Source organism: Chiloscyllium punctatum, chromosome 11 (genome assembly GCF_047496795.1).
Source record: "Chiloscyllium punctatum isolate Juve2018m chromosome 11, sChiPun1.3, whole genome shotgun sequence".
Taxonomy (NCBI): Eukaryota; Metazoa; Chordata; class Chondrichthyes; order Orectolobiformes; family Hemiscylliidae; genus Chiloscyllium; species Chiloscyllium punctatum.
This window is the reverse complement of record NC_092749.1, coordinates 18,725,186-18,749,532: the sequence shown is the minus strand read 5'-3', so window position 1 is coordinate 18,749,532 and position 24,347 is coordinate 18,725,186. Positions and strand designations below refer to the sequence as shown.

At 40.1% G+C, this 24,347-nt stretch overlaps 1 protein-coding gene across 5 annotated transcripts in view; it reads left to right on the top strand.

Moving 5' to 3' along the window:
* Positions 1–24,347, top strand: part of LOC140482781 (FERM domain-containing protein 6-like) — a 109,257-nt gene that overhangs the window by 74,582 nt on the left and 10,328 nt on the right. For all 5 annotated transcript variants that reach the window (XM_072580389.1, XM_072580391.1, XM_072580392.1 and 2 more), the window contains exons 4-10: positions 4,096–4,175; positions 4,992–5,068; positions 12,407–12,593; positions 17,693–17,848; positions 20,952–21,017; positions 21,152–21,220; positions 23,090–23,264. In XM_072580389.1, coding sequence (XP_072436490.1) covers positions 4,096–4,175; positions 4,992–5,068; positions 12,407–12,593; positions 17,693–17,848; positions 20,952–21,017; positions 21,152–21,220; positions 23,090–23,264 — 810 coding nt within the window. The remainder of the gene's footprint in view (positions 1–4,095; positions 4,176–4,991; positions 5,069–12,406; positions 12,594–17,692; positions 17,849–20,951; positions 21,018–21,151; positions 21,221–23,089; positions 23,265–24,347) is intronic.

Sequence of the window (24,347 nt, the reverse complement as noted above, 5' to 3'; positions counted from 1 at the left end):
AGAACTCTTTTTCTGAGGGTGTTTTTCATTTTCCCATCCTGGGAAGTTCTGACAAAATGGTCTCGTATCTTATGTTCCCACAGTCAAAATAATATGGCTGCTGTATTAACTTTGGTCAATCATTGTTCCAAAAAACAAGGTCAATTACGCTGGAGATCTCTCCAATGTCCTTCCTGTCTCCTTTTCTTTCTCTCTCAGAAGCTTTGAATTCTCATGCTACAAGAAGTCATTGTCCAAGGTTCATATAATTCTAAACATATCACTTTGTGGTTAATTCTGAGATAAAGCATTAGTCTGCTTGTTTTTTTTCTGCTGTACTGAATCAAAAAGGACAGTCTTGTGACTTCTAGGATTCACTTTTCAGAATTGAGTCAATTTTTGCCTTCTTTTAGATTAGATTACTTACATTGTGGAGACAGGCCCTTTGGCCCAACAAGTCCACACCAACCCTCCGAAGAGCAATCCACCCAGACCCATTCCCATACGTTTACCCCTTCACTCAACACTACGGGCAATTTAGCATGGCCAATTCACCTAACCTGCACATTTTTGGAATTTGGGAGGAAACTGGAACACCCGGAGGAAACCCACGCAGACATGGGGAGAATGTGCAAACTCCACACAGACAGTAGCCTGAGGCCAGAATTGAATCTGGGTCTCTGGTACTGTGAGGCAGCAGTGCTAACCACTGAGCCACCGTGCCTCCCATCTTTACAAAATGTATAATTTTATAATTACACAGTCTTGACGTCAGACTAATTGTGGCACAGTGGTTAGCACTGCTGCCTCACAGTGCCTGGGTTCAATTCCCGCCTCAGGCAACTATTTGTGCGGAGTTTGCACATTCTCCCCGTGTCTGCGTGGGTTTCCTCTGGGTGCTCTGGTTTCCTCCCACAGTCCAAAAGTGTGCAGGCTAGGTGAATTGGCCATGCTAAATTGCCTGTAGTGTTAGATGTAGGGGAATGGGTCTGGGTGGGTTGCTCTTTGGAGGGTCGGTGTGGATTTGTTGGGCCAAAGGGCCTGTTTCCACACTGTAAGTAATCTAAACTTATCTAATTCCAACCTTGTGTGACATTATTATGTGCTCCCTTTCAGAGTAAGGATCAGGAGATGGTGGTAGGAACAGGAACATTGGCTGGTATTTTTAAATCAACGGAGAAAAGGAGGACTGCAGATGCTGGAGATCAGAGTCGAAGAGTATGGTGTTGGAAAAGCACAGTGGTCAGGCAGCATCCGAGGAGCAGAAGAGTTGATGTTTCTGGCATAAGCCCTTCTTCAGGAATTCCTTTGTTGACTTTCCTGCTCCTCAGATGCTGCCTGACAGGCTGTGCTTTTCCTGCATCACACTCTTTGACTCTGTTATTTTAAATGTTTTCTTTTTTCTGTTCTCTTACTCCAGCTTAATGAGGTAACTCCAGCACCCTCTCAGGCGTAGATGAGATCTGCTAACTAAAAGATTTAGAGGGAAATGGGGTTAGCGTTGATGGACACTTTGTTCGATGTGGACCAGTTTGGGCCAAAGGGCCTGTCTCAGTGCTGTAGGCCTCTATGACTCTATGACTAAAGTAGAAATCAAACCTGAGACCATCCTTGTCCCTTGTGGATTTTGGCGCTTTAATCATTTGAGCTTCACATATAAATTATAAAGCAATTCAAAGTGATGAACACGCTGTCAGCTTACTTGTTAAGTATGTATAACAATAGCAGCTGGAGAAATAGTGGTAAGAGTAATGGTGGTAACGGAATGATATGATATTTGACAACTGGGATGGAATACAGGTCAGTGTGTCTTTGGTTTCTTCTTCAGTGTCCACAGGAAGTGAACGCTTCATGCTCAATTATTTGGGACTTGCCTGTTCAAATTTATTGGTCTTTTGACGAGTTTTAGTCCTGAAGGATGGAAAATTCTGTGCTCTGTTAGACTGCTCCTTTTGAAACCAGTCCAGTCTAGTCCAGTCCAGTGCAGGGCAATGGGCAGCAAGACTCTGCCACCAGCCTTTGTCCATCACGATCTCTGCTCCACTCAGTAGATGACCTGCTCTTGAAATTGCTCCTTTATTCAAAGGCCTTCGTTTCCCATCTGGAAACCAGTCAGTTGCCACTCTGGCAGGGTGATTATCCTGCTCATCACAGTCATCTCTGCATCACTCCTGAGAAGGAGGCTGAGGAGAAATCTTTCCACTTGGGTGCCTGAATTTCCTGCCTGAAAGGGTGGCAGCGTCAGAAACTCTCGGAACATTGAAGCAGTATTTAGATATTCGTTTGTGTTGGCGTAGGCCTCAGGGCTGTGAACCAAAATTGGATTAGCTTGGCCAGATCTTTGTTGACTGGCACAGGCATGATGGGCTGAATGGCCTCCTTCTGTGCAGTAAACATTGGAGATGGTATGCAGGTGCCTCTAGCCCTGTGTGGTACTACTTCATTGCAAGAATTTAATTTGACGAAAGTTTAATATTTTCAATTGCACAATTTTTAAAGTGCTCATTGAGAAACACTTGCTGGTCATTCAGTTAATTTGCAGTGAAAGTCTGGAAACTGTTTTTCTGCTTCGATAAGGTGGATTGATTTTTCAGTCAGATTGTGGATTTGGAATTCTGAATAGTTGGAAGTCAAGTTGAAAGGGAATTTGTGTGTCCATATTCAAATCGGAAGTGTGCTGAATTCTTCGTTTCTGTGTTTTCCCATGTGCCGTGCTCTCCAATTCTGACTGCTTTACTTAATTACTTATGAATCTCCCTTGGGCTATAGGATAACCAGCTGAAAGCTCTGTGTCATCAGGAGGGTGATGTGCAAAAGAACCTCCTGTTGACAGATGGTGCTCATGGCTCGTAAACAAAAGCAGAGGAGTGCTGCAAAATATTCTGTCAGGGAAGCCTGTTACAAGGCCGGGATGATAATTGTAGAACAGTGCAATTAGCTAGACAGTCTCTGGGAAAGAGTCAGGAGAAAACGGAGATGTATACTTATCTGTAGAGGTTCTACAGGATTTGTTATTCATCTGTAAGGCAACTAAAGTGTTAATTTGGATGCATTTTTTGCGAAGAGGATGATTTAGGATTAGGTGATTAATATCAATGGAATGGAAGGTATGCAAATAAAGTGTGACATAATTATGTTACAGTTTAAAATATTTAGTTTTTAGTGCGAAATGTTCAATAGACCATTAAATACTTAAGGAAGTATTGCTGGGATAAATCAGAAGGGACTAAGGGTAATGGAAGTTGATGTGATTAAATGAGCACGTAAAGAGTTTTTTTTAACAGAATCCCCACAATGTGGAAACATGCTAAACAGCCCAACAAGTACACACCATTCCTCCAAAGATCATCCCACCCAGACCCATTCCCCCACTTTCCATGGCTAATGTACCTAACCTACACATCCCTGAACACTGGGCGGTTTAGCATAGCTGACCCTCCTAACCTGTACATCTTTGGATTGAGGGAGGAAACCACAGCACCCAGAGGACACAAGGAGAATGTACAAACACCACACAGACAGACACCTGAGGCTGGAATCAAACCCGGCTTCCTGGCATTGTGGGCAGCAGTGCTAACCATTGAGCCACTGTGCCATCCCACTGAGCCATCATGCTGCCCCGTGGTACTGCTAGGATTAAGAAGAAGGTTTTCAACGGACCCGAGAAAATTACTGGGCAAAAGGACTGAGTACAAGTTAAGCAGTGACAGGTTTTATGAAATAGCTTATGAGTGACTAATGAGTGTGGAGCACATTTTGAGTGGCAGGGAAAGGTTTTTCATTGCTTCTCCCTTTTTGCTTTTAACAGTGCACAGTTCCACAGAAGCTGCCAACAGCCTTTTACTTCCCTGGCCAACAGTACTTTGGGGTGAGGGTAAAATTCTAAATTCCATGCCTCCCCAATTCACTACTACTGCCACACCCATTAATTCTCCTGAATATGAGCTAGTTGCAGAAAGCATTCCAGCCAAGGTGGATTTATCAAGCATTTTAACACATCTGTTATTTACAAAGTGACTTCTTGTTCACATTGTGACATTATGTTGCTCAGCAGTTTGGCTTGCATTGTCCTTCACTCATCCTGAGTAACTGAGGTGTTTATTTTCACATTTTTAGACAATGAACATGTTTTCATGGACTTGGAACAGAAGCTCACTAAATATTTCCCCAAGGAATGGAAGAAAGAAATGAGCAAAGTAAGCTTTATTATTATTTGGCAGTTCTGCCTTGTGACTGTGTAGCCTACTTTGAATTACTATGTTTGCCTGATTTGTGGATTTTTGTGTGTCTTGTTTTGCAACTGAAATGCTGTCACTAGGTACCTTTTTAAAAAAAAATGAGAACTCAGTGGCACAATAATTTTGTATATCTTTGTATTTGAACAGTAGATAATCACGTAAGACTATGGATATTGCTGTCCCATTAGAGGGTGACAATTGATTACATAGCTTGAGGGGCCCTATTCCACATTAAGCATGGGGTAGAGGTCCTGGAACAGGACCTCCATAAACCAGGGCAGTTGGTAAAGGGGTTAAACCCTGAATGTCTTTCTGTGCCACACTCTTGGTTTCTAATGACCTGAGCTAACTGGACCCCACTGGACATTTTGAACTAATTGGATCCAAATCTGCTGCAAGACTGTGAGGTTTCGCTGTGGAGTGAATTTGGGTCTGTTCTCCACTTGTCACTTCAACAGCGTCTTTGACCACCTTCTGTATTCCTGCTTCTGATACTTTATCCCCAATGTGACACGCTTGGATTGGTTTGTTAATGGCAAAGGCACTTTATAAATGTGGTAGACCCAAGAATATTACTCCAAATCAAACCAGGTATATAGAAGTAGAGAACATAAACTGAACTCAGCAGATGATAAAGCTAATTATGTGAAACAGCCCCTACCCCATCCCCACTCCTGTAGGTTAGGTTTAAATTGGAATTTTAATCTCAGCAGAAATGTATTATTATGTTCTAGTGACACTTTTTTTTGTTCCCCTTTTCCTTTTTTTTAACAGAACAATGAAAAGTTTAGTGCTCCATTCATGGTTTGTTTCAGGGTGCAGTATTACGTTGAAAATGGAAAAGTAATGAGGTACAGAGTTCCTGTTACGTTGTTAAATTTGAAAACAAAGTGAGTGCATCTATTCTGTGATTATTTCCACACAACTCTTCCATGGTCAAATCTTCATAACAAAATAATTGCTGTATAATTATTTTCCTATGAAGAGACTCTGGCGGTAATGAGTATATACTTCGCTATTGCTGAAAAGAGATATGTTTTGCCAAGATTTTTGTCCTGTATGCATCAAGAAACTTTGCAACAAGCACCAATAATGGGGAAAACCAACCCTTACACTGACAGCCAATTGAGGATGATCAATGGGGTTGCATCAGCGCATTCATGCAACTGGAAGCTGCACACATTAACACTCAAGGCCTTGATCTTTGCACATTGAAAGGAACATGTCCCTGATCCATCGACCTGGTTTGAATTCTAAACAAAGCCTGGCAGTTAACTGTCAATAGTCATTAAATGCTGGCAATATCTCTGTCAATCCGAATCCACTTGCCAACCAATCAGCACTTGACTCTTGTACAATGGAAAAGGTATTAGAATTATAGATCATAGAATTTTACAGTACAGGATTTATTAGGTATGTCCAGGATGTTTTTTGAAACAATATGTAAATAGTCCATCTTGGGAATGGACCACTCTCACTCCTGATGAAGGGCTTATGCTCGAAATGTTGATTCTCCTGCTCCTCGGATGCTGCCTGACCGGCTGTGCTTTTCCAGCACCACACTCTTCGACTCTGATCTCCAGAATCTTCAGTCCTCACTTTCTCCTAATGGACCATACTAGACTGGTATTAGGGAATGAGCCTGGCCAAGTGGTCAAAGTTTCAGTGGGGGAGCATTTCAGGAACAGTGACCACAATTCCATAAGCTTTAAGTTATTTATGGAAAAGGATAAGAGTAGTCTTTGGGTGAAAATGTTAAATTGGGGGAAGGCTAACTACCACAATATTGGGCAGGAACTGGGGGAATGTAGGTTAGGGACAGCTGTTTGAGGGTAAATCCACATCTTCGTGTGGGAAATTTTAAAAGCCAGTTGATTAGTGTTCAGGATTAGCATGTTCCTGTGAAAATGAAGGATAAGGATGGTAAAATTCGGGAACATAGGATGACAAGAGAAATTGAGGGCTTAGTCAAAAACAAAAAGGAGTCATTACATCAGGTTCAAGAAAATGAGATAAACAGAGTTCTCAAAGAATATAAAGGAAACAGGAAACAACTTAAGCAAGGAATTAAAGTGTCTAAAAGAGGACAAGAAATGTCCTTGGCCAACAGGGTTAAGAAAAATCCCAAAGGATTGATACTGATATAAAGAACAAGAGGATAGCTAGAGAAAGGGTAGGCCCACTCAAGGACAAAGGAGAGAATTTTTCCAAGGAGCTGGAGCGAGTGGCTGAGGTCTTTAACGAATGCTTTGCATTGATATTCATAATGGAGAAGGACATAATGGGTGGTGAGTCTTGGGAGTGGTATCTTAATATTCTTGGGTATGTCAATATAAAAAAGGTGTTGGGTGTTTTGAAAAACATTCAGGTAGACAAGTCCCAGATCTATCCCAGAACACTGACGGAGGCAGGTGAGGATATTGTTGGGGCCCTGTACAAAATTTTTGTATGCTAGGTAAAGTGGATGCAGAACAGGCTTGGTCATGGAAGACAGAGAGGAATGGTGGAAGGGCGTATTTCTGACTGGAGATCTGTGACCAGTGGTGTTCCGCAGCGATCAGTGCTGGACACCCTACTGTTTGTAGTATATGTAAATGATATGGAGGAGAGTATTAGTGGCCTGATGAATAAGTTTGTGGCTGACAAAAAGATTGGGGGAGCTGAGAATAGTGAGAAGGATTGCCAGAGGATATGGCAGGATATAGAGAGGCTGGAGACTTGGGCAGATAAATGACAGATGGAGTATAATCTGGAAATGCAAGGTGTACATGCCTATGTGTACATGTAAATGAAGGGTGACTTGGTGATGGGATACCTGCCTTTGTGCGGCTATTTCAGCTTCTATGAAATGGGCCTAGTTTAGTTTGGAAAACTGGTTAGCATGGATGAGTTGGATAAAGGGTCTGTTTCTGGGCTGTATAAGTTGGAGAATATGAGCTATGAGGAGAGATCAGACAAACTCTGTTTGTTTTCAGTTGAATATGAAGGATAGAAGTTCACAAAAATATGAGAGTGTAGAATCGATAGTCAGAGATTATTCCCAGGATAGAAATATCGGTTGCAACATGACATAGGTTTGAAGTAAAAGAGGGTGAGTTTAAAGGAAATGTGAGAGGCAGCTTTTTTACACAGAGGATGGTAAGTATCTGGAATGCACTGCCAGAGGAAGTGATAGAGATGGATACAAAGCAATGTTTAGGAGGCACCTTGACAGATCCATGAATAGGCAGGAAATTGAGGGCTACCGACCATGTAGAGGCAAAGATTTTCAATTTAGAAAAATATCATGTGTCAGTGTAGCCTTGGTAGGGTGAAGGTCCTGTTCCTGTGTTCTACTAATCTTTGTTCTAGAAGGAGGCCATTCAATCCATTGTGTCTGTACCGGCTCCTGAAAGAACTATGTAGCTAGTCTCATTCTCCAACTCTATCTCAGTAGCCCTCTAGGTTAATTACTTTCAAATATATATCTAATTCATCTTTTGAAACCTCCAATGAATTCTGCCTCCTCCACTCTCCCAGGCAGTGTATTCCAAATACTAACAATTGAATAAAGAAGTTTCTCCTCATCTCACTCCTAACTCTCTTGCTGACAGTTTTGAAATTGTGACATCTAGTTACTGATAAACCAGTTCGTGGAATTAGGCAAGAATTTTCAAAAGTTGATTGGGGGGCGGATGTTTGCGACTAAAGGGATGGCTAGAAAATGGGAAGCCTTCAAAAATGAGATGAGAGACCAGAGATAATATGTTCCTGTTCCTGTTCCTGTAAAGGTCAAGGCTGGTACTTGTAGGGAATTCTGGATGACTACAGAAATTGAGATTTTGGTCAAGAATAAGAAGGAAGCATATGTCAGGTACAGACATCAGAGATTGAGTGAATCCCCAGAAGTATGGAAAGGCAGTAGGAATATACTGAAGAAGGAAATCAGGAGGGCAAAAAGGGGATATGAGATAGCTTTGCAAATAGGGTTAAGGAGAATCCAAAGGTATTCTAAAAATACATTAAGGATAAAAGGGTAATAAGGAAGAGAATAGGGCCCCTTACAGATCAGCAAGGCAGCCTATGTGTGAAACTGCAGGAGATGGGGGAGATACTAAATGAGTATTTTGCATCAGTGTTTACTGTGGAGAGCGATATGGAAGACAGAGAATGTGGAGAAATAAATAGCGACATCTTGAAAAAAGTCCACATTACGGAGGAGGAGGTGCTGGATATTTTAAAATGCATAAAGGTGGATAAATCCCTGAAACCTGACCAGGAGTACCCTGAACTCTGTAGGAAGCTTGGGAAGAGATTGCTGTGCCCCTTACTGAGATACTTGTATTATCGATAGTCACAAGTGAGGTGCTGGAAGACAGGAGGTTGGCTAACGTGGTGCCACTATTTAAGAAAGGTGGTTCAGAAAAAGCCCGGGAACAATAGACCAGAGAGACTGACATCGGTTGTGGGCAAGATATTGGAGGGAATCTGAGGGGTAGGATTTACATGTATTTGGAAAGGCAAGGACTGATTAGGGATAGTGTGTGGGAACTTGTGTCTCTTTAACTTGATTAAGTTTTTTGAAGAATTAATGAAGAGGATTGTTGAGGGCAGAGCGGTGGACGTGATCTATATGGACTTCAATAAAGCATTGAAGAAGGTCCCTCATGATAGACTGGTTAACAAGATTTGATCACATGGAATACAGGGGCAACTAGCCATTTGGATACAGAACTGGCTTGAAAGTAGGGGTAGAGGGTTGCTTTTCAGCCTGGAGGCCTGTGACCAATGGTATGCCACAGGATTGGTGCTGGCTATGCTGCTTTTTGTCATTTATATAAATGATTTGGATGTGAACATAGGAGGTGTAGTTAGTAAGTTTGCAGATGACACCAAAATTGGAGGGGTAGTGGACAGCAAAGAAGGTTACCTCAGAGTACAATGGGATCCTGATCAGATGGGCCAATGGACTAAGGAGTGGCAGATGGAAATTAATTTCGATAAATAGCTGCATTTTGGAAAGGCAAATCAGGGCAGAACTTATACACTTAATGGTAAGGTCCTAGGGAGTGTTGCTGAACAAAGAGACCTTGGAGTGCAGGTTCCTCAAAAGTGAAGGTAGATAAGATGGCGAAGAAGGCGTTTAGTATGCTTTCTTTTATTGGCCAGAGCATAGGGTATAGGAGTTAGGAGGTCATGTTTGCAGTTGTACAGGAAATTGGTTAGGCTACTTTTGGAATTCTGCCTGCCATTCTGGTCTCCGTGCTTTTGGAAGGATGATGTGAAACTTGAAAGGGTTCAGAAAAGATTGATAAGGATATTGTCAGGATTGGAGGGCTTGAGCTAATGGGAGAGGCTGAATAGGCTGGGCTGTTTTCCCTGGTATGTTGGCAACTGAGGGGTGATCTCGTAGAAGTTTATAAAATTTTGAGGGGCATGGATAGGCTGAATAGCCAAGGTCTTTTCCCTGGGGTGGGGGAGTCCAAAACTAGAGGACATAGGTTTAAGGTGAGAGGGGAAAGATTTAAAAGAGATGTAAGGGGCAACTTTTTCACACAGAGGATGGTGCGTGTATGGAACCAGCTGCTAAAGGAAGTGGTGAAGGCTGGTACAGTTACAACATTTAAAAGGCACTTGGATTGGTATAAGAATACGAAGGGTTTAGAGAGATATGGGCCAAATGTTGTCAAATGGGATTAGATTAATTTAGGACATCTGGTTGGCATGAATGAATTGGATAAAATGTCTGTTTCCTTGCTGTACAACTCTGATTGTATGACTCTAAATTGTTCATAATTTTGAACACCTCAGTAAGGTCATCTCTTAATCTTCTCTGGCCCAAGGAGAATAAGCCCAATTTTTCCAATCTTTCCCTATATCTAAGATCCGGCACTCTTGGTATCATTCTAATAAGTCTCCTTTCCATTCTCTCTGGGGCTTTAATATCCTTTCTTAAATAAGATGCACAGAAATCAACACAATACTTCAAACATGGTCTTTGTAGAGGTGGAGCATCACTTCCTTGCTTTCATACCTGATGCCTCTATTCATAAACCTAACTACAAGCCTTCTTAACAACTGTTACTAATTGCCTGGCCACTTTCAGAGAATTAAGCACCTGAACCTGCAGGTCCCTCTGCTTCTGTACTCCCCTGATAGTTGTATCATTGAGCCTGTCTCTCCATGTTTCTTCTAATAAAACACATTACCTCACATTTTTCTGTATTGAATTTCCTGTGCCATTTAGCCAACTTGTCAATGCCCCTCTGAAGTCGCTCAGCATCATCCCTCGCTTAGAATCACCTGCAAAGCTATAGATTTTGCTCTCAACACTCATCTTCAAATCATTTTGCCCTCATCACCCATCTCCAAAACCACATTTGTCAGCATTGTTGCAAATGGTTCTGATGAATGCAAGACAAAAAGCTTTGATAAAATGTCTGTCTCTTTTTTTTCCTCCAGTAGTACACTGTAGTATGAACATACATTTGTTGTGTGGTTGTTCAGCATTGTCATTGCCAAATGACATAAAAGTAAATAATATAGAGGTCAAATCATTTTGTGCAAATAAAGTAGAAAGTATTGAAATGGATTGTGTCAGCCACTGATGGATTTCTAATTTTCAAACAAACTGGTGCCTGCAAAATGAATGATAATGTTGCACTTCATTTGGATGTTAAAATAAAAGTAATGTCAGGGTTCTTACCTGGTGTATAGTTGCCGCTACATGTGAGGATGAGGGAGCATGGATGAAATGCTTGTAACACAAATCTGATCCTTTGTTTCCATCAATTTATTGGCTACTCTTTTCCAACTTAATTTCTTGCAAAGGTGTCTCTTGCCTGATAGGGTACAGTTTTGCGGATAACCGATGTTTTCAACTCCCAGTGCTTGCATTTTCAGGTGCATACAGTGACTCTTGGGATAGAGGACAGCGTAGCTTGATCCTCACTTGATAAGCAATATGGGCATACTCTGGCAGGGTTGGGGGTTTTGAGTATAAGAGGTATAGTTAGTAAGTTTACAGATGACACCAAAATTGGAGGTGTAGTGGACAGCGAAGAAGGTTACCTCAGATTACAACAGGATCTTGACCAGATTGTCCAATGGGCTGAGAAGTGGCAGATGGAGTTTAATTCAGATAAATGCGAGGTGCTGCATTTTGAGAAAGCAAATCTTAGCAGGACTTATACACTTAATGGTAAGGTGCTAGGGAGTATTGCTGAACAAAGAGACCTTGGAGTGCAGGTTCATAGCTCCTTGAAAATGGAGTCGCAGGTAGATAGGATAGTGAAGAAGGCATTTAGTATGTTTTCCTTTATTGGTCAGAGTATTGAGTACAGGAGTTAGGAGGTCATGTTGCGGCTGTATAGTAATTTTGGTTTGGCCACTGTTGGAATATTGCGTGCAATTCTGATCTCCTTCCTATCGGAAAGATGTTGTGAAACTTGAAAGGGTTCAGAAAAGACTTGCAAGATGTTGCCAGGTTTGGAAGATTTGAGCCAAAGGGAGAGGCTGAACAGGCTGGGGCTGTTCTCTCTGGAGCATCGGAAGCTGAGGGGTGACCTTATAGAGGTTTACAAAATCATGAGGGGCATGGATAGGATAAATCGACAAAGTCTTTTTCCTGGGGTGGGGGAATCCAGAACTAAAGGCCATAGGTTTAGGGTGAGAGGGGAAAAATATAAAAGAGACCTAAGGGGCAACGTTTTCACACAGAGGGTGGTACGTGTATGGACTGAGCTGCCAAAGGAAGTGGTGGAGGCTGGTACAATTGCAACATTTAAAAGACATTTGGATGGTTATACGAATAGGAAGGGTTTTGAGGGATATGGGCCAGGTGCTAGCAGGTGGGACTCGATTGGGTTGGGATATCTGATTGGCATGGATGGGTTGGACCGAAGAGTCTGTTTCCATGCTGTACATCTCTATGACTCTATGATCGGAATAAAGAGATATATCCGTGACTGACTTTCACCCCCCTGCTCTCATTCCATCATATTTTCTTACAAGTTGTAGACTCTTGTCACGGTTTCAATTAGGATCAGTTTTCACAGTGCAGCATTACCTGGGCACTGGCCTGTGTGGCTCAGTTACCACAGTGTTCATGAGCCAGATTATAATTCCTTGTTTAAAACAATATCAATAAAATGTGTGTAGCTTGGATCATCAGCCGTTTAGCTCATTTCCTGACTTTCATATCCCTGCAGTGACAAGAAAGCCAGACATTTCTACTATTGCCAACTGAAAGAGCAAGTTTTAAATTCACGGTGCACAAGTAAAGAGGAAGTCTACTTTCTGTTGACAGCATATGCTCTGCAGGCTGATCTGGGCAACTACAGAAAACGTGTGCACACTGGAAAATATTTTGAGCCTCAGCATTATTTCCCTCAATGGGTGAGGAAAACTTATTTGATTTTGGTTCCTTACATTCACTCATTATTTCAGGTATTGTGTGTGCAGCTGCAAGATTTTTAACATGTTATTAATTTGGAGAAAATAGTCTTTGAGATATACTTGTGGACTGCCCTTTCCCAGGGATTGAAGATGTATTGGATTTGCACAGTTGGTATTTGGACCAGGCAGCATTATATTGCAAACCCAATAAAGGTGAAAATGAGTATAATAGTTGAGATTATGTAAAATGCCCAAAAATAATTGTAGTGTATATGAAATAAACAATAGCACTAATCAGCTCATATCTCATTGTTTAAGATTGTAGCTCAAGAACACAAATTGCACATTATTCAGATTAAATCAAGAATTAAGCCATGTCTGGCACAAAGAACATACTTCCAGTCCAGAATATACACCGTGTAATTACGTAGAATAGCACAGAATTGATGGCACAGGAACAGCACTTCTGGCCCAACCTATCTGTGCTTATGCTCCATTTAAGCCTCCTGCCATTCTTTCTCATCTAAGTACAACTCTCTGTTCTCCTTCTCTTTCCTGTGTGTGTCTAGTTTCCACTGTGCTATTCATGTGAACTGTGGTAGCAAATGCCAATTTCTTGTCACTTTCTGGGTAAAGAAGGGTTTCCTGAATTTGCTATTGGACTTCTTGGTGGCCACCTTAAATTGTTGGCCCTGTCATCAAAAATATACTATCCACTGCACACCAGTGGAAAAGTAAAATAGGAACAGGTATAGGCCATTCTGCCCTTCAGTTCTGCTCAGCCATTCAATATGACCATGGCTGATCATCTAATTCAGAACCCTGTTCCTGCTTCCTCCCCACACCCTTTGATTGCTTCGAACATAATAACTATACCTAATTCCTTGAAAACACCACAAACTTTCATACAGTTAACAACTTCAATGAGATCATTTATCCAACATTTCATAAAACACATTTTTAAAAATTACACAAAGTATCACTCCCCAGTAACATATGCCAATGGAACAAGAACATTCTGATTCATATCCTTTGTGTCATGCAAACAAAAGAAAATTGCTGCCTATTCAATGATGCATAACATAAAGTTAATGAAGCTTTTATTGGAAAAGAGTCTAATGAATACTTCAAGGTGGAAGATACATTGAAGGAAATTGGTGAATGTAACAGGCTGTTTTGCCTCAGACCAGGATTAGGAAATTTTACATATTTTCCCCAAGGGTTTGTACAAAAAAAGTCTTTCTTCCCAAGTGCGGGTAGATGTTGGTGCTTGAGATAACAAAATGTAGCAATGGTGAGAAGGCTGATCTTTCAGACTGGTCTGAGGACTTTGTGCACAGCACATAATGGAGATGATCTCATTGAAACTTACAAAATACCTAAAATAATGGACTGGGTGGATGCAGGTAAGGTGTTTCCCTTGGCTGTGGAGCTTAAAACCAGGAGGCACAATTTAAAAATAAGGGGGATGCCACTTAGGTCTGAGAGGAGGAGAATTTCTCTTTTACTAAAAAGGTTGTGAATCTTTGGGATTTTCTACCTCAGAGAACTGAGGAAGCTCAGCCTTGACTTTGTTTTAGCTTGAAATTAATAGATTTCTGATTAACTGTGGTACATAGGGCTATTGGGATGGGTGAGTAAAACGTATTGACGTGTTGAATCAACCATGATTGTGTTGAGTTGTGGGGTAGGTACAATGAGCTGAATGGACTAATCCTGTTCTTGTGTTCCCATGGACACCGCCCAGTTTGAAACACATTAGCTGTCCTCCTGGAAACTCTTCAGCTCTGCTACCACTGCAACCATCCCTAAGTTAACCCAAGTCCGTGTCTGCCCTGGTTCCCTCAGGGCGGGTAGTCAGAGACTAAATTTCACGAGGTGTCAGAACAGCTTTTGGAGTAGTTCCCAGAACTGCCTGGAGAGTGGCTAGCCTCATTTTTGTAGCTAATGTCCAGAAATGATGGCAATGGTGAGTCGACAGGAAGAGAAAGAACACCTGAGAACAAGAGCGAAGCTAGGAGAGGAGCAGGAACTTCCTTTCTGGGCCGTGTGTGAGAAGGGGCAGTGATAATGTGACAAACAGGAGAAGCAGAACAAGTATCATTTTATTGATTTCAATCTTCCTGTACACAACATCACAGAGACAAAACTATCTATTCCATAGAACTTTTAATGTTCTGAAAGTATATTCAATAGTTTTAATTTTATCAGATGCAGATTTATTGGAAAATCTGCACAATAAACCAGTAACACAATTTTGTTCTAAAACAAACCAGATAGACCAAGAAAGTATCAGTCAGTAACCAAGCTTCTGTCACAGGAATTCCATCACCTTTCAGTTCTGAAAAAGTCATGCTGGACTCAAAATGTTAGCTCTGTTTCTCTGTCCTCAGGCACCGCCAGACCTGCTGAGTTTCTCCAGCATTCTCTCTTCGTTTCAAATTTCCAGCTTCTGCACTACTTTGCTTTTATTGCTTTCTTATCTTTTGTGAGTGAATGAAAGATACAACTATTTGACATGACTTTGGACATTCCGTTGTGGTTATGTATAATGATGTTTTAAAAAGCACTTCCCCACAAACCTGTTTTCCCTCCCTGTTCCGAAGCGGAACCGTTTTGTTCACGCACAATATATAGCCAGGCAATGAATGGTATGTTCTATTTGAGTTCCAACTAGACCTAGTGACATTCTTCAGGTTTGACATCATAAACAAAGCTGTGCTCTATTAGGCCTGAGTCAGAGTTCAGAATTCAATCCAGAGATGCAGACAATGCTATGTTTTATGTGGGTTTTGTTTCTGGTGTAGGGCAGATGTAAATGTAATTGTGTGACACTTCCACTGGTCAAAAGAATGTTCGAGAAATAAACCCAGCAATTACAGCTTTAATATCAGTGATGAGGGAATGTCTGGTGTATAATGCAAATTATTGTGTTAGTAATAATGTTTATACATGATGATGCACCCCTGACATCAATGTGCGAAGAAAGGAGAAATGGAAGAGCTGTGATCAGTATACTTTATGAGAAAGAGTTAACTGAGAGTGAAAGAGTTACTGTGAGATGAGGTAAAGGGAGAAATTCTCTATGGTCTGTTTCCTGGGATGCACGTTGAGACAATTGTCAACTGCGTATGGAGGACCATTAACTTGGTGAAAGATGCTCTTTGGTCTGCCCAAAACTTCTTGATCTTACAGAATAAGGAGTTGGCCTCGACTGAATGTTGCAGCCTGGCAAATTCCTAGGTCCAGGACTACGTGCTGAGTGATGCGCTAAAGCTTGGGGCAGCTGCTGCCAAAGCGCAGTGGGGAAAAAGACCACTGTCTGAAGTTTTCCTGCTGAAGTTAAATGGGGGCTCTGTTCAGTTATTGGATGTTCCTTGTGCCTCAAATCTTTGTAAATGTAGTCTGGTTCAAGTAAGAGATGCCTTTGGTTTGTTTGGATAGTCAAACTCCAGTGTTTGTTTGTTTTCTTGATATGCTACTGTACAGAACTGTGTCTATGTGTGTGTTTTTATATAAATACAGATTTTTATATGAATAAAGTATATTTTGAAAAATTAAAAATATATAGATGCAGCAATCTCACAGTAGGAAGAATCTAGCTGGGTTGAGCAACTTCCTAAATGCAGTACGGATACTCAGTGCCCAGATAGCAGGCAGACTCCAGACTTCAGCCCATGGAAATAGCACAGACCAATTGTATCAGCACACAGAAATTTATCAAGACAATAATCTAGCTAAAGATCATTTTGGCATTTGGAAAATTATTGACAATAAATAAAAGTCAGTGTGGCTTTGTTCAAGATAAATCATGTTTGAATAATTTAAGTTATTTTAACATATGGGCCGATGAAAGTAGTTGGTTGTGGTTAATTCTGTGTATATGGAATGTCAAAAGATTTTTTTTACAAAGTACTACATGATGTACAATAGCAGTATGATCCAAAAGGGAGGATAATGATAAATTGTTGTTTGTCAGAGTGGAGAGAAGTGTTCAGTGATGTTCCCTAGTTGTCAGTATTGGGATTACTGCTGATTTTGATACATTTCAATAATCTAGACTTGGGTATACAGGATATAATTTCAATGTTTGCAGATGACATGAAATTCAGAAATATATTTGGAGTAAAAGTTAAGAGTAACTATACTCTCAGTTTAAGAAATGCACAGATGATCAAGTAGATACCCTTCCATCACCCCATCATATGAGCACTTTTGAAGGCAGGTTTTACACCACACTGGAGTTACATTCTACAGATATTAAACTTGAGATTTGAAAGGACCTCCTCCAGGGGTCCCATCATATTGAGCTCCAACATTGGGGAAGACCCTACTCCAGTGTTGTACTCAATCTTTAATGTTGCTATAAAGTAGAAACAGCTTCTTTTAAAAATAAACGCATTATAATACTCTCCTATTATCTTGTGTTATTTTTAAAAAATCTACCATTAGCTGGTGACTTTGAACAAATTATAGCAGAATAGAATCTTTTGAAGTGGTGAATTATCAAAGGATTTATCCCCTGGACGTTTAGGTGATAAACTGCCACATGATAGGGAAAGAAGAAAAGACCCATTTAACCTAAAATGATTTTGGTGATGCTTTTAATTTATAAATATATTAATGCTAGACCAGAAAACAGCAGAATGTCATTGTTGTCTTGTTAGCTTGAAATGTTCTCTTTAAATTTGGAGGGGAAAGCATTTATAATTACACTGCTGAAGGAAATTCCAGCTGAATGCTTTGCTTGCATCTTGCTTTCACAGCTTGAGGTGCAGTCAGTGAGGGAAAGGATGGCAGTACTCATCATGGCAGCATCAGAATTAGTTTAATGAGCACCACAATTATTAGTTGTTCAATTTTTTTTTCCAATTTTGCAAATAAATATTAAAAATAATCTGTTTCATTAAAAGAAGCAAATAAAATCTATTACTTCACGTGCTTAACTAAGAATGATTGTTTTGATCTATGAGGATGAAGCACTGCTGCGTTGGCAATGAAATATGATAGACATGTTTTCCAGTCCCCGTGACTATATTAATTATGATGCTTAGAGCTTTAACGGAAAATTGGAATAATGTTTGCTTTGTTGTACATAGGTAATTAACAAAAGGGGCTGTGACTACATTTTGAAGCACATTCCAGAAATGCACAGAGAGCACCGTGGCCTGACTCATAAAGAGGGGTTGCTGAGGTTTATTAAAGAGGCTTGCCTTTTGGAGGATGTGCCTGTTCATTATTACAGGCTCCAGAAAGTAAGAGACATATTTTCTTTTCATTCACTATTATTATTGTTACAAAAATCAGAGGAGGAAAAGTTGCAATTAGTGTGTACACAGTTTGTTCTGCAAGATTTAAAAGTAAACCTATTTTCCTCTGCCCTTGGCTACAGTCCTGTATTCCAGTGGATCCTGTGTTGCCTGACGGTGAATGCAGGCTAAAAGAATTTTCCTTCATTGTGCATTATTGCTTTGACTTTATTTTTGGCATACTGGTGTTGTGGACAGGTGTATGGACATGCAGCACAGATTCCAGTGTATATGTCTGCAAATGGTAGGTTGTGAGCCAAGAGCATTTAAATTTGTGAAGTAGCAGTGGATACTTGAGGTTATTTAAATATGCTCTTGTTTGCATGGTGTCACAGATTATGAGAATTTCATTTGTAATATTAATCAAAGTATACTAAATGCCATCCCTTGCAAATGCAACATGGTAATGTGATTCATGCACTGGAAAAAGAATTTGAGGGAGTATTGGACACTACCATTGTGCAAAGCAGGGTAGATCAAAAGAAATCATGACAATAACAACTGCAGAATAAGGAGATATAAATAAGATGTAATGTTGTGGTTAGAGTCAGAGACATAGGGTGTGGGGGGAGAGGAGGTGGTAGCTAGGGAGGAAAAAATATAGCGTAAGGGGTTAATGTACACATGTGACTAGGATAGCTCTTGTGATTGTGAGATGGTTCTTGCTAACAGCTTTGAGACAGGTGGTTTTATTCTATCTAAATCAATATTTACTATGCTTAAGTTTCATCCTGCTTCAAAAAACATTGCTTCAATGTTCATCAACCTCTCTCCTGGATCCAACCATAATAAACTCCATATGGTGGAAGAACAGATCTAGTAGCTTAAAACTGGGCATCCATGAGGCACAGAGGAGCACCACATTCAGTAGCATTCATGTATACTACCATTATCTGTAAAACCATGCCCTGTCTGGGATATCCCTCCATCACTACCAAGCTAACTAACCAGTCCTAGTAGACAAAATGAGGTGTCAACCAATGAAGCTACAAAGCAAAACTAAAGTATGCTCAGGATCAGTTTGTAGCTCTGCAATCTTGTTACAAGTGATCGTAGACAATTAAGCAGTGAATGGGAGTAGGAATTTCTGGGAGCATCTGTATTTTCAGCCTTATTTCCCCTCCCTCAACTCTACATCAATATTTAAGTTTTATCATACTTTATAGCTTTCTATCTAAAAAAGTAGTTTTTGTCTATATTTCTACCATACTACTAATCAAGTGGAAGTGAATTCTATATAATTATAAACTAAACTCTCGAGGACATTGGAGCTGAGTTTCTGCCAGTTGAGCCATAGAATTGCAAAGAACTACATTAGCCTGAAGCATATTGCCTTATTACCTCAATGGAATGTCTGGTACTAATACATCTTATATTTACAATAATATATAATACCTGAAAAGTAATGGCAATGGAAGTTACAAATTGCTCTAAATTTATATCACATTGACTTTCACATAATATTGATCTCTTGAGCAAAATAAGGTAGTTAATGAGAATGGATAATTTTGAATTGCCAAATATGTTGCAACATAGGTCATTATTGTAATAAGATGGAAATGAGAGTGATTTTGTAAAATGAATGTCATACTTGCTGCTGACATTTTGATTTGGTGTACATAGACTTCAACTGAAATGTTTCTCTTCGGTGCTGTCAAAGAATGCTGACCTCTAGCAGCAGGATTTAATTTAAACTTTCATACTTGTCCTTCAGTGAAGGAAAAAGTGAAATCATAGAATCCCTACACTTCAGATAGAGGCCATTCAGCCCATCAAGTCTGCACTGACTCTCCAAAGAGTATCCCATACAAACCCACCTCCCCACCCTATTCCCTTAACCCTACATTTACCCCACATTCACCAGCCTGCCCATCCCTGGATACCATGGGGCCAATTCACCTAACCTGCACCTGTATGGACTGCAGAAGGAAACTGGAGCATCCCCACATACACAAGGAAAATGTGCCAACTCCATGCAGACTGTCACCCAAGGCTGGATTGGACCTGGTTCCCACATGCTGTGAGGCAGCAGGTCTAACCACTGAGCCACCGTGCAACCCATCATATGACAATTTTTAATTCTAAAATATTGACCTTTTTGAATAAAATGCTTATGGGTGAATCTGTTTTATTCCTTATTCTCATTCTGTATCTGAGCTAAGCAGATTTACAATACTCTGGCCAATTTATCTCTTTAATGGGATCCATTAATTGGAGTGCAAGGTTCATCTATTCAGTTCCAATTAACTTTATAAGCCTCATGGTTATGATTGATCAGAACAGAGGTAAGACTCTGCATCAGTGAGCTACAAGGTTGCACCAGTACAACGTATAAACTTGGGTTTATTCTAGGTGTGACTATTGCCAACCTGCAACTGGTTAAGTTGGATGTCCCCAATGATAGAACTTGGTTTAAAGTTTTGCCATAGAACTTTCCATGCTATATGTTCAAGTTGTTCTCTTTGTACACACAAAGGTGGCCCTTAGCTATTGGTGTTTTTGATCAACTGTGGAAAAAAAAGCAATCCAATATTTGTACTGGTGGCCAACAATCTCAACTACAACAACAACTACCTGTAGCAGTCTTAAAGTAGTAAAACTCCACAAGTCTTTTCAGAGGCAAGTTGATAATTAAAGTCTGACACCAGACTACATAAGACATGTTAGGACAGAGAGGGTCATGGAGCTAGGTCAAACAGCATCTCAAAGAAAGAAAGGGTAGAGAAATGGGAAGCAATTCCAGAATTTAGGGCATGGGAATTGTAGACATGATTATCAATGAAGAAGCAATTAAAATCTGGGTCACTGAAGAGGTCAGAATGAAAGTTGCTCAAATTTGGGACATGCAGGGCTGCAGGAGTTTAGAGAGATAGACAGGGGAGAGTAACTTGAAAATAAGCATGTAAATTTTAAAACCGTGGCAATTATTAAGTACAGGTCTGATGGGTAAATGGGATGCGGTATGAGGTAGGACATGATCAACTAGCCCTGGATGATGTCATGAAAATCATTTTGCCTTTGTGCACGTAACAATTTTATTTTGTTGCAGGATAAGAAAGAAGAGCATCCCTCTGTAGTGCTTGGGCTCACTTTGAGAGGCATACATATTTATCAGGTACAAACTGTGCAAAAAAAATGGTCATTTAATGCTTGCAAAGTGACTGTATTCCACTGCATTTCAAATTCCTATTTGTTTTGGTGCAATTAATAGTCAAGCACATTCTATTTAAATTCTTATCTTGTTTGTAGGAATCTCATAGTGTCCGACAATTGCTGTATGACTTTCCGTGGTCAAATGTCGGCAAGCTTACTTTCCTGGTAAGTAGAGAAATGTTGTTCTGCCAGCTTTGGAACTTGTAAGTCTAGTTTTCAACTATTCATTCTTCATTCCAAAAGTTTCATTGTGCAGTCAATAATAGTTTCTTATTCCAAATATTGCTTAGTATTCATTTTCAAGGAATCCTTGGTCTTACTGCATTGGTTTTGCCCTGTGATGGCATCATAATATGCATGGGATTTTTTGGCACATTATTTAAAATTGCTCTTGGCATTCAATGTTTTTTATCCTTCTATAAAGTACCATGAGCTGTGTAAAAGCAAATTCCTTTATTACTGAACTTGGTTTCAATGGCTGAAATCAGCCTTGATAGTTTCAAGCTTTAACACTCTTATATATGCACAAAATCAACTCTGCATTTATGCAGTGCCTTGAGTAAAATGATCTAGGTTGTTTCATCTGGGCATATTTGAACCAAATCTACAGTAAGGCATGTGAGCGATGTAGTGCAGATGATTAAACGTTCTGTTAACAAGGTAGGATTTAAGGAACGTCTTAAATGAGGTCAGTGAGGAGGGAGGTTCAGGATGGAATTCAATTACTTAGGGCTTTGGCACTGTCAAGCACAGCTGGCAGTGGTTGTATGATTAAAACTGAGAATGCTCTAAAGACTAGAAGTGGAGGAGTACAGAAATGTTGGAGGAATGTAGATGGAATAGATCAGAGGGCTGAGTGGGAGGCTATGTGAATAAACTTGGAAACCAGGATGAGCATTTTAAAATTGAGGTGTGTCTTAACTGGGAAGCAGTGTAGGTTAGCAAGCACAGATGAAACAGAAACCGCATTTGGCAGGAGTTGGGATATAGGCAGTAGATTCACAGTGTATAGTAGGAGGGCAACCAAAAACACATTGGAATAGGCAGATCGAAGGGGTATGATAGGTTTGGATGAGAATTTTGGAAGCAGCTGAGCTGAGGATCTAACTTTTCTTTAAGATTTAGAATTTAAGATATGATATTATAGCTCAGGTTCTGTATCACTAACTAAATTAATTTCACAATCCTCCCTGGTCATTCATTTTAAAATGATGCTTTTGAGAAAGAATAGAAATTATCCTTCCATTTCGTTTCTTCTGTATGCACTGATTTTCTAACCACAAAAGCAAGTGTTGGAGCCTAATACTTATTGCAGGAAAGTAAAGATCATCTACTCCAGGGTATCTCTGATTTGTATAAATAGTTACCTGTGAAGGGACAGCTTATGTGCTTTACTTCAGAATGTTTGCATAGACAAAGTAACAAAGGCAATATTGATGAATTATAAACATATTTGTCAACATCTAATATTTCCAGGGCAGACTGTTGATCTTTAAAGTAGGAATCAAAAGGCAGTGGTGAGTGTGAGGTGTTTATGATTGATTTATATATTTTCTGCCACATGGCGTGGATGTGATAGGCTAAATAGCTTTTACTTGCTCCTAGGACAGTGGTAATATTTGCATTGGAATCCCACTACTTGCCAAGTCCGATACAAGATATACACCATCCAGATGAGGAACTATATATCACTAGTCCTTCATTCTAGCTGGATCAAAATCCTGTATTTGCTTTCTATGGCACTGTGGATGTTCCTGCACCAGATTATCTGCAGTGATACAAGAAGGTAGCTCACCACTACATTCCCCAGTGCAATGGAGGATTGAGAACAAATGTTACTTTTGCCAGTGACATGGACAACGCATGAAAGGTTTTTCTTGAACAAGTGATTCATAGGAGAACATTATAGGCTTTTTCTTTCTTATCAATTAATGGGTTTTTTTTCCATCACTTTACAAAATATGTCCTAATTTTTTATGGAACTGAGCAGATATAACTGAAAGGAACTAAGCTAGAATGGTCTTTTTGATGCAGGGAAAAAAGTTTGAGATCCAGCCAGATGGTTTACCCTCCGCCCGGAAGCTGATCTATTACACAGGTTGTGCATTCCGATCCAGGCATTTACTGCAGCTCCTTAGCAGCAGCCATCGACTCTATATGAACATTCAGCCTGTGCTCAAGCAAATTCGAAAAATTGAAGAAATGGAAGGTAAGAACATAGAAAACAACCTGGGTACACAGAAAACATCAAATGTGGTATTTTAAACTTGTACAAAGTTCTTTTTATGTCAAACAATAAGTTGACTCAAGCAGCCTGGAATCTTCAGAAATGCTCCAAGTTACCTGCAAGTTGTTGTAGTACCTTCCTCACGTAAACTTTGTCTACTTCTGTTTGAAGAAGAACATGGGAGGTCTTCTATCCAACAGGCCTTTCTTGACCAATGCTATCACAAACAGGTCATCTGGCCCATTTGTTTGCTTGCTGTTTCTGAGTTTTTGCTCTGTCTATACCACAATTAAAAAGGAACTTGTTGGCTGAGAAGGACTCTGGATCAATCTGATGATGTGATTAGGAACTATATAAAAGTAAGTTCTTCCATCTGGTCTTTCTTGCCTTAATTTGGAAAACAGTACAACTGACAATTGGAACCGGCATATCAAATGTACAACTTATTTCAGATCAACTTTAGTTTCCTTTCTTCAGTGGTCATAATATTTTCTCAGAGGGGTGCCGTGTTATCAAATCAGCATCTGGCGAAGTGCATAAGTTTTGTTCGAGTAGAGCTATTCAGTGCAGAGTAAATCCTTTCTCCTCAGTGGATGCTGCATTGAATATGTTTGTGGTAAGCTGTTTTGAATGGAGGGAGTGTTGGTGCAGGGTCAGCATAGGTCATTTAACCATTCATTTTTTAAAATTCAAAACTGAAAGAATTGACCTTAGTCAGACTGGGCAACATATAGCAGTACAGATTAAAGGAAGAAATAGAACGGGAGGAAGTTTTATTTCTGGATTCGGGTACCCTGTGGGAAGACTCTTTGGAATAGGAATGAAATTGTTGGTTTCTCTCCTAGACAGCATTGACTTGGGGAGCGGAGGTTTTTGTGGGAGGGGTAATGGGATTTTGGATTGTTTTCCAGACTGCATTATTTAAATAATTAAATAATCATTTTTAATATAGAGTAGAGACAAACTATAAGTTTTACAATGTTGCAATTCATGGATTCTCTGGCTCAATTAGTTCTGGAATTTGTGAATATTATTCCCACTGTGTGCCCCTCTCAGGTTATTGCT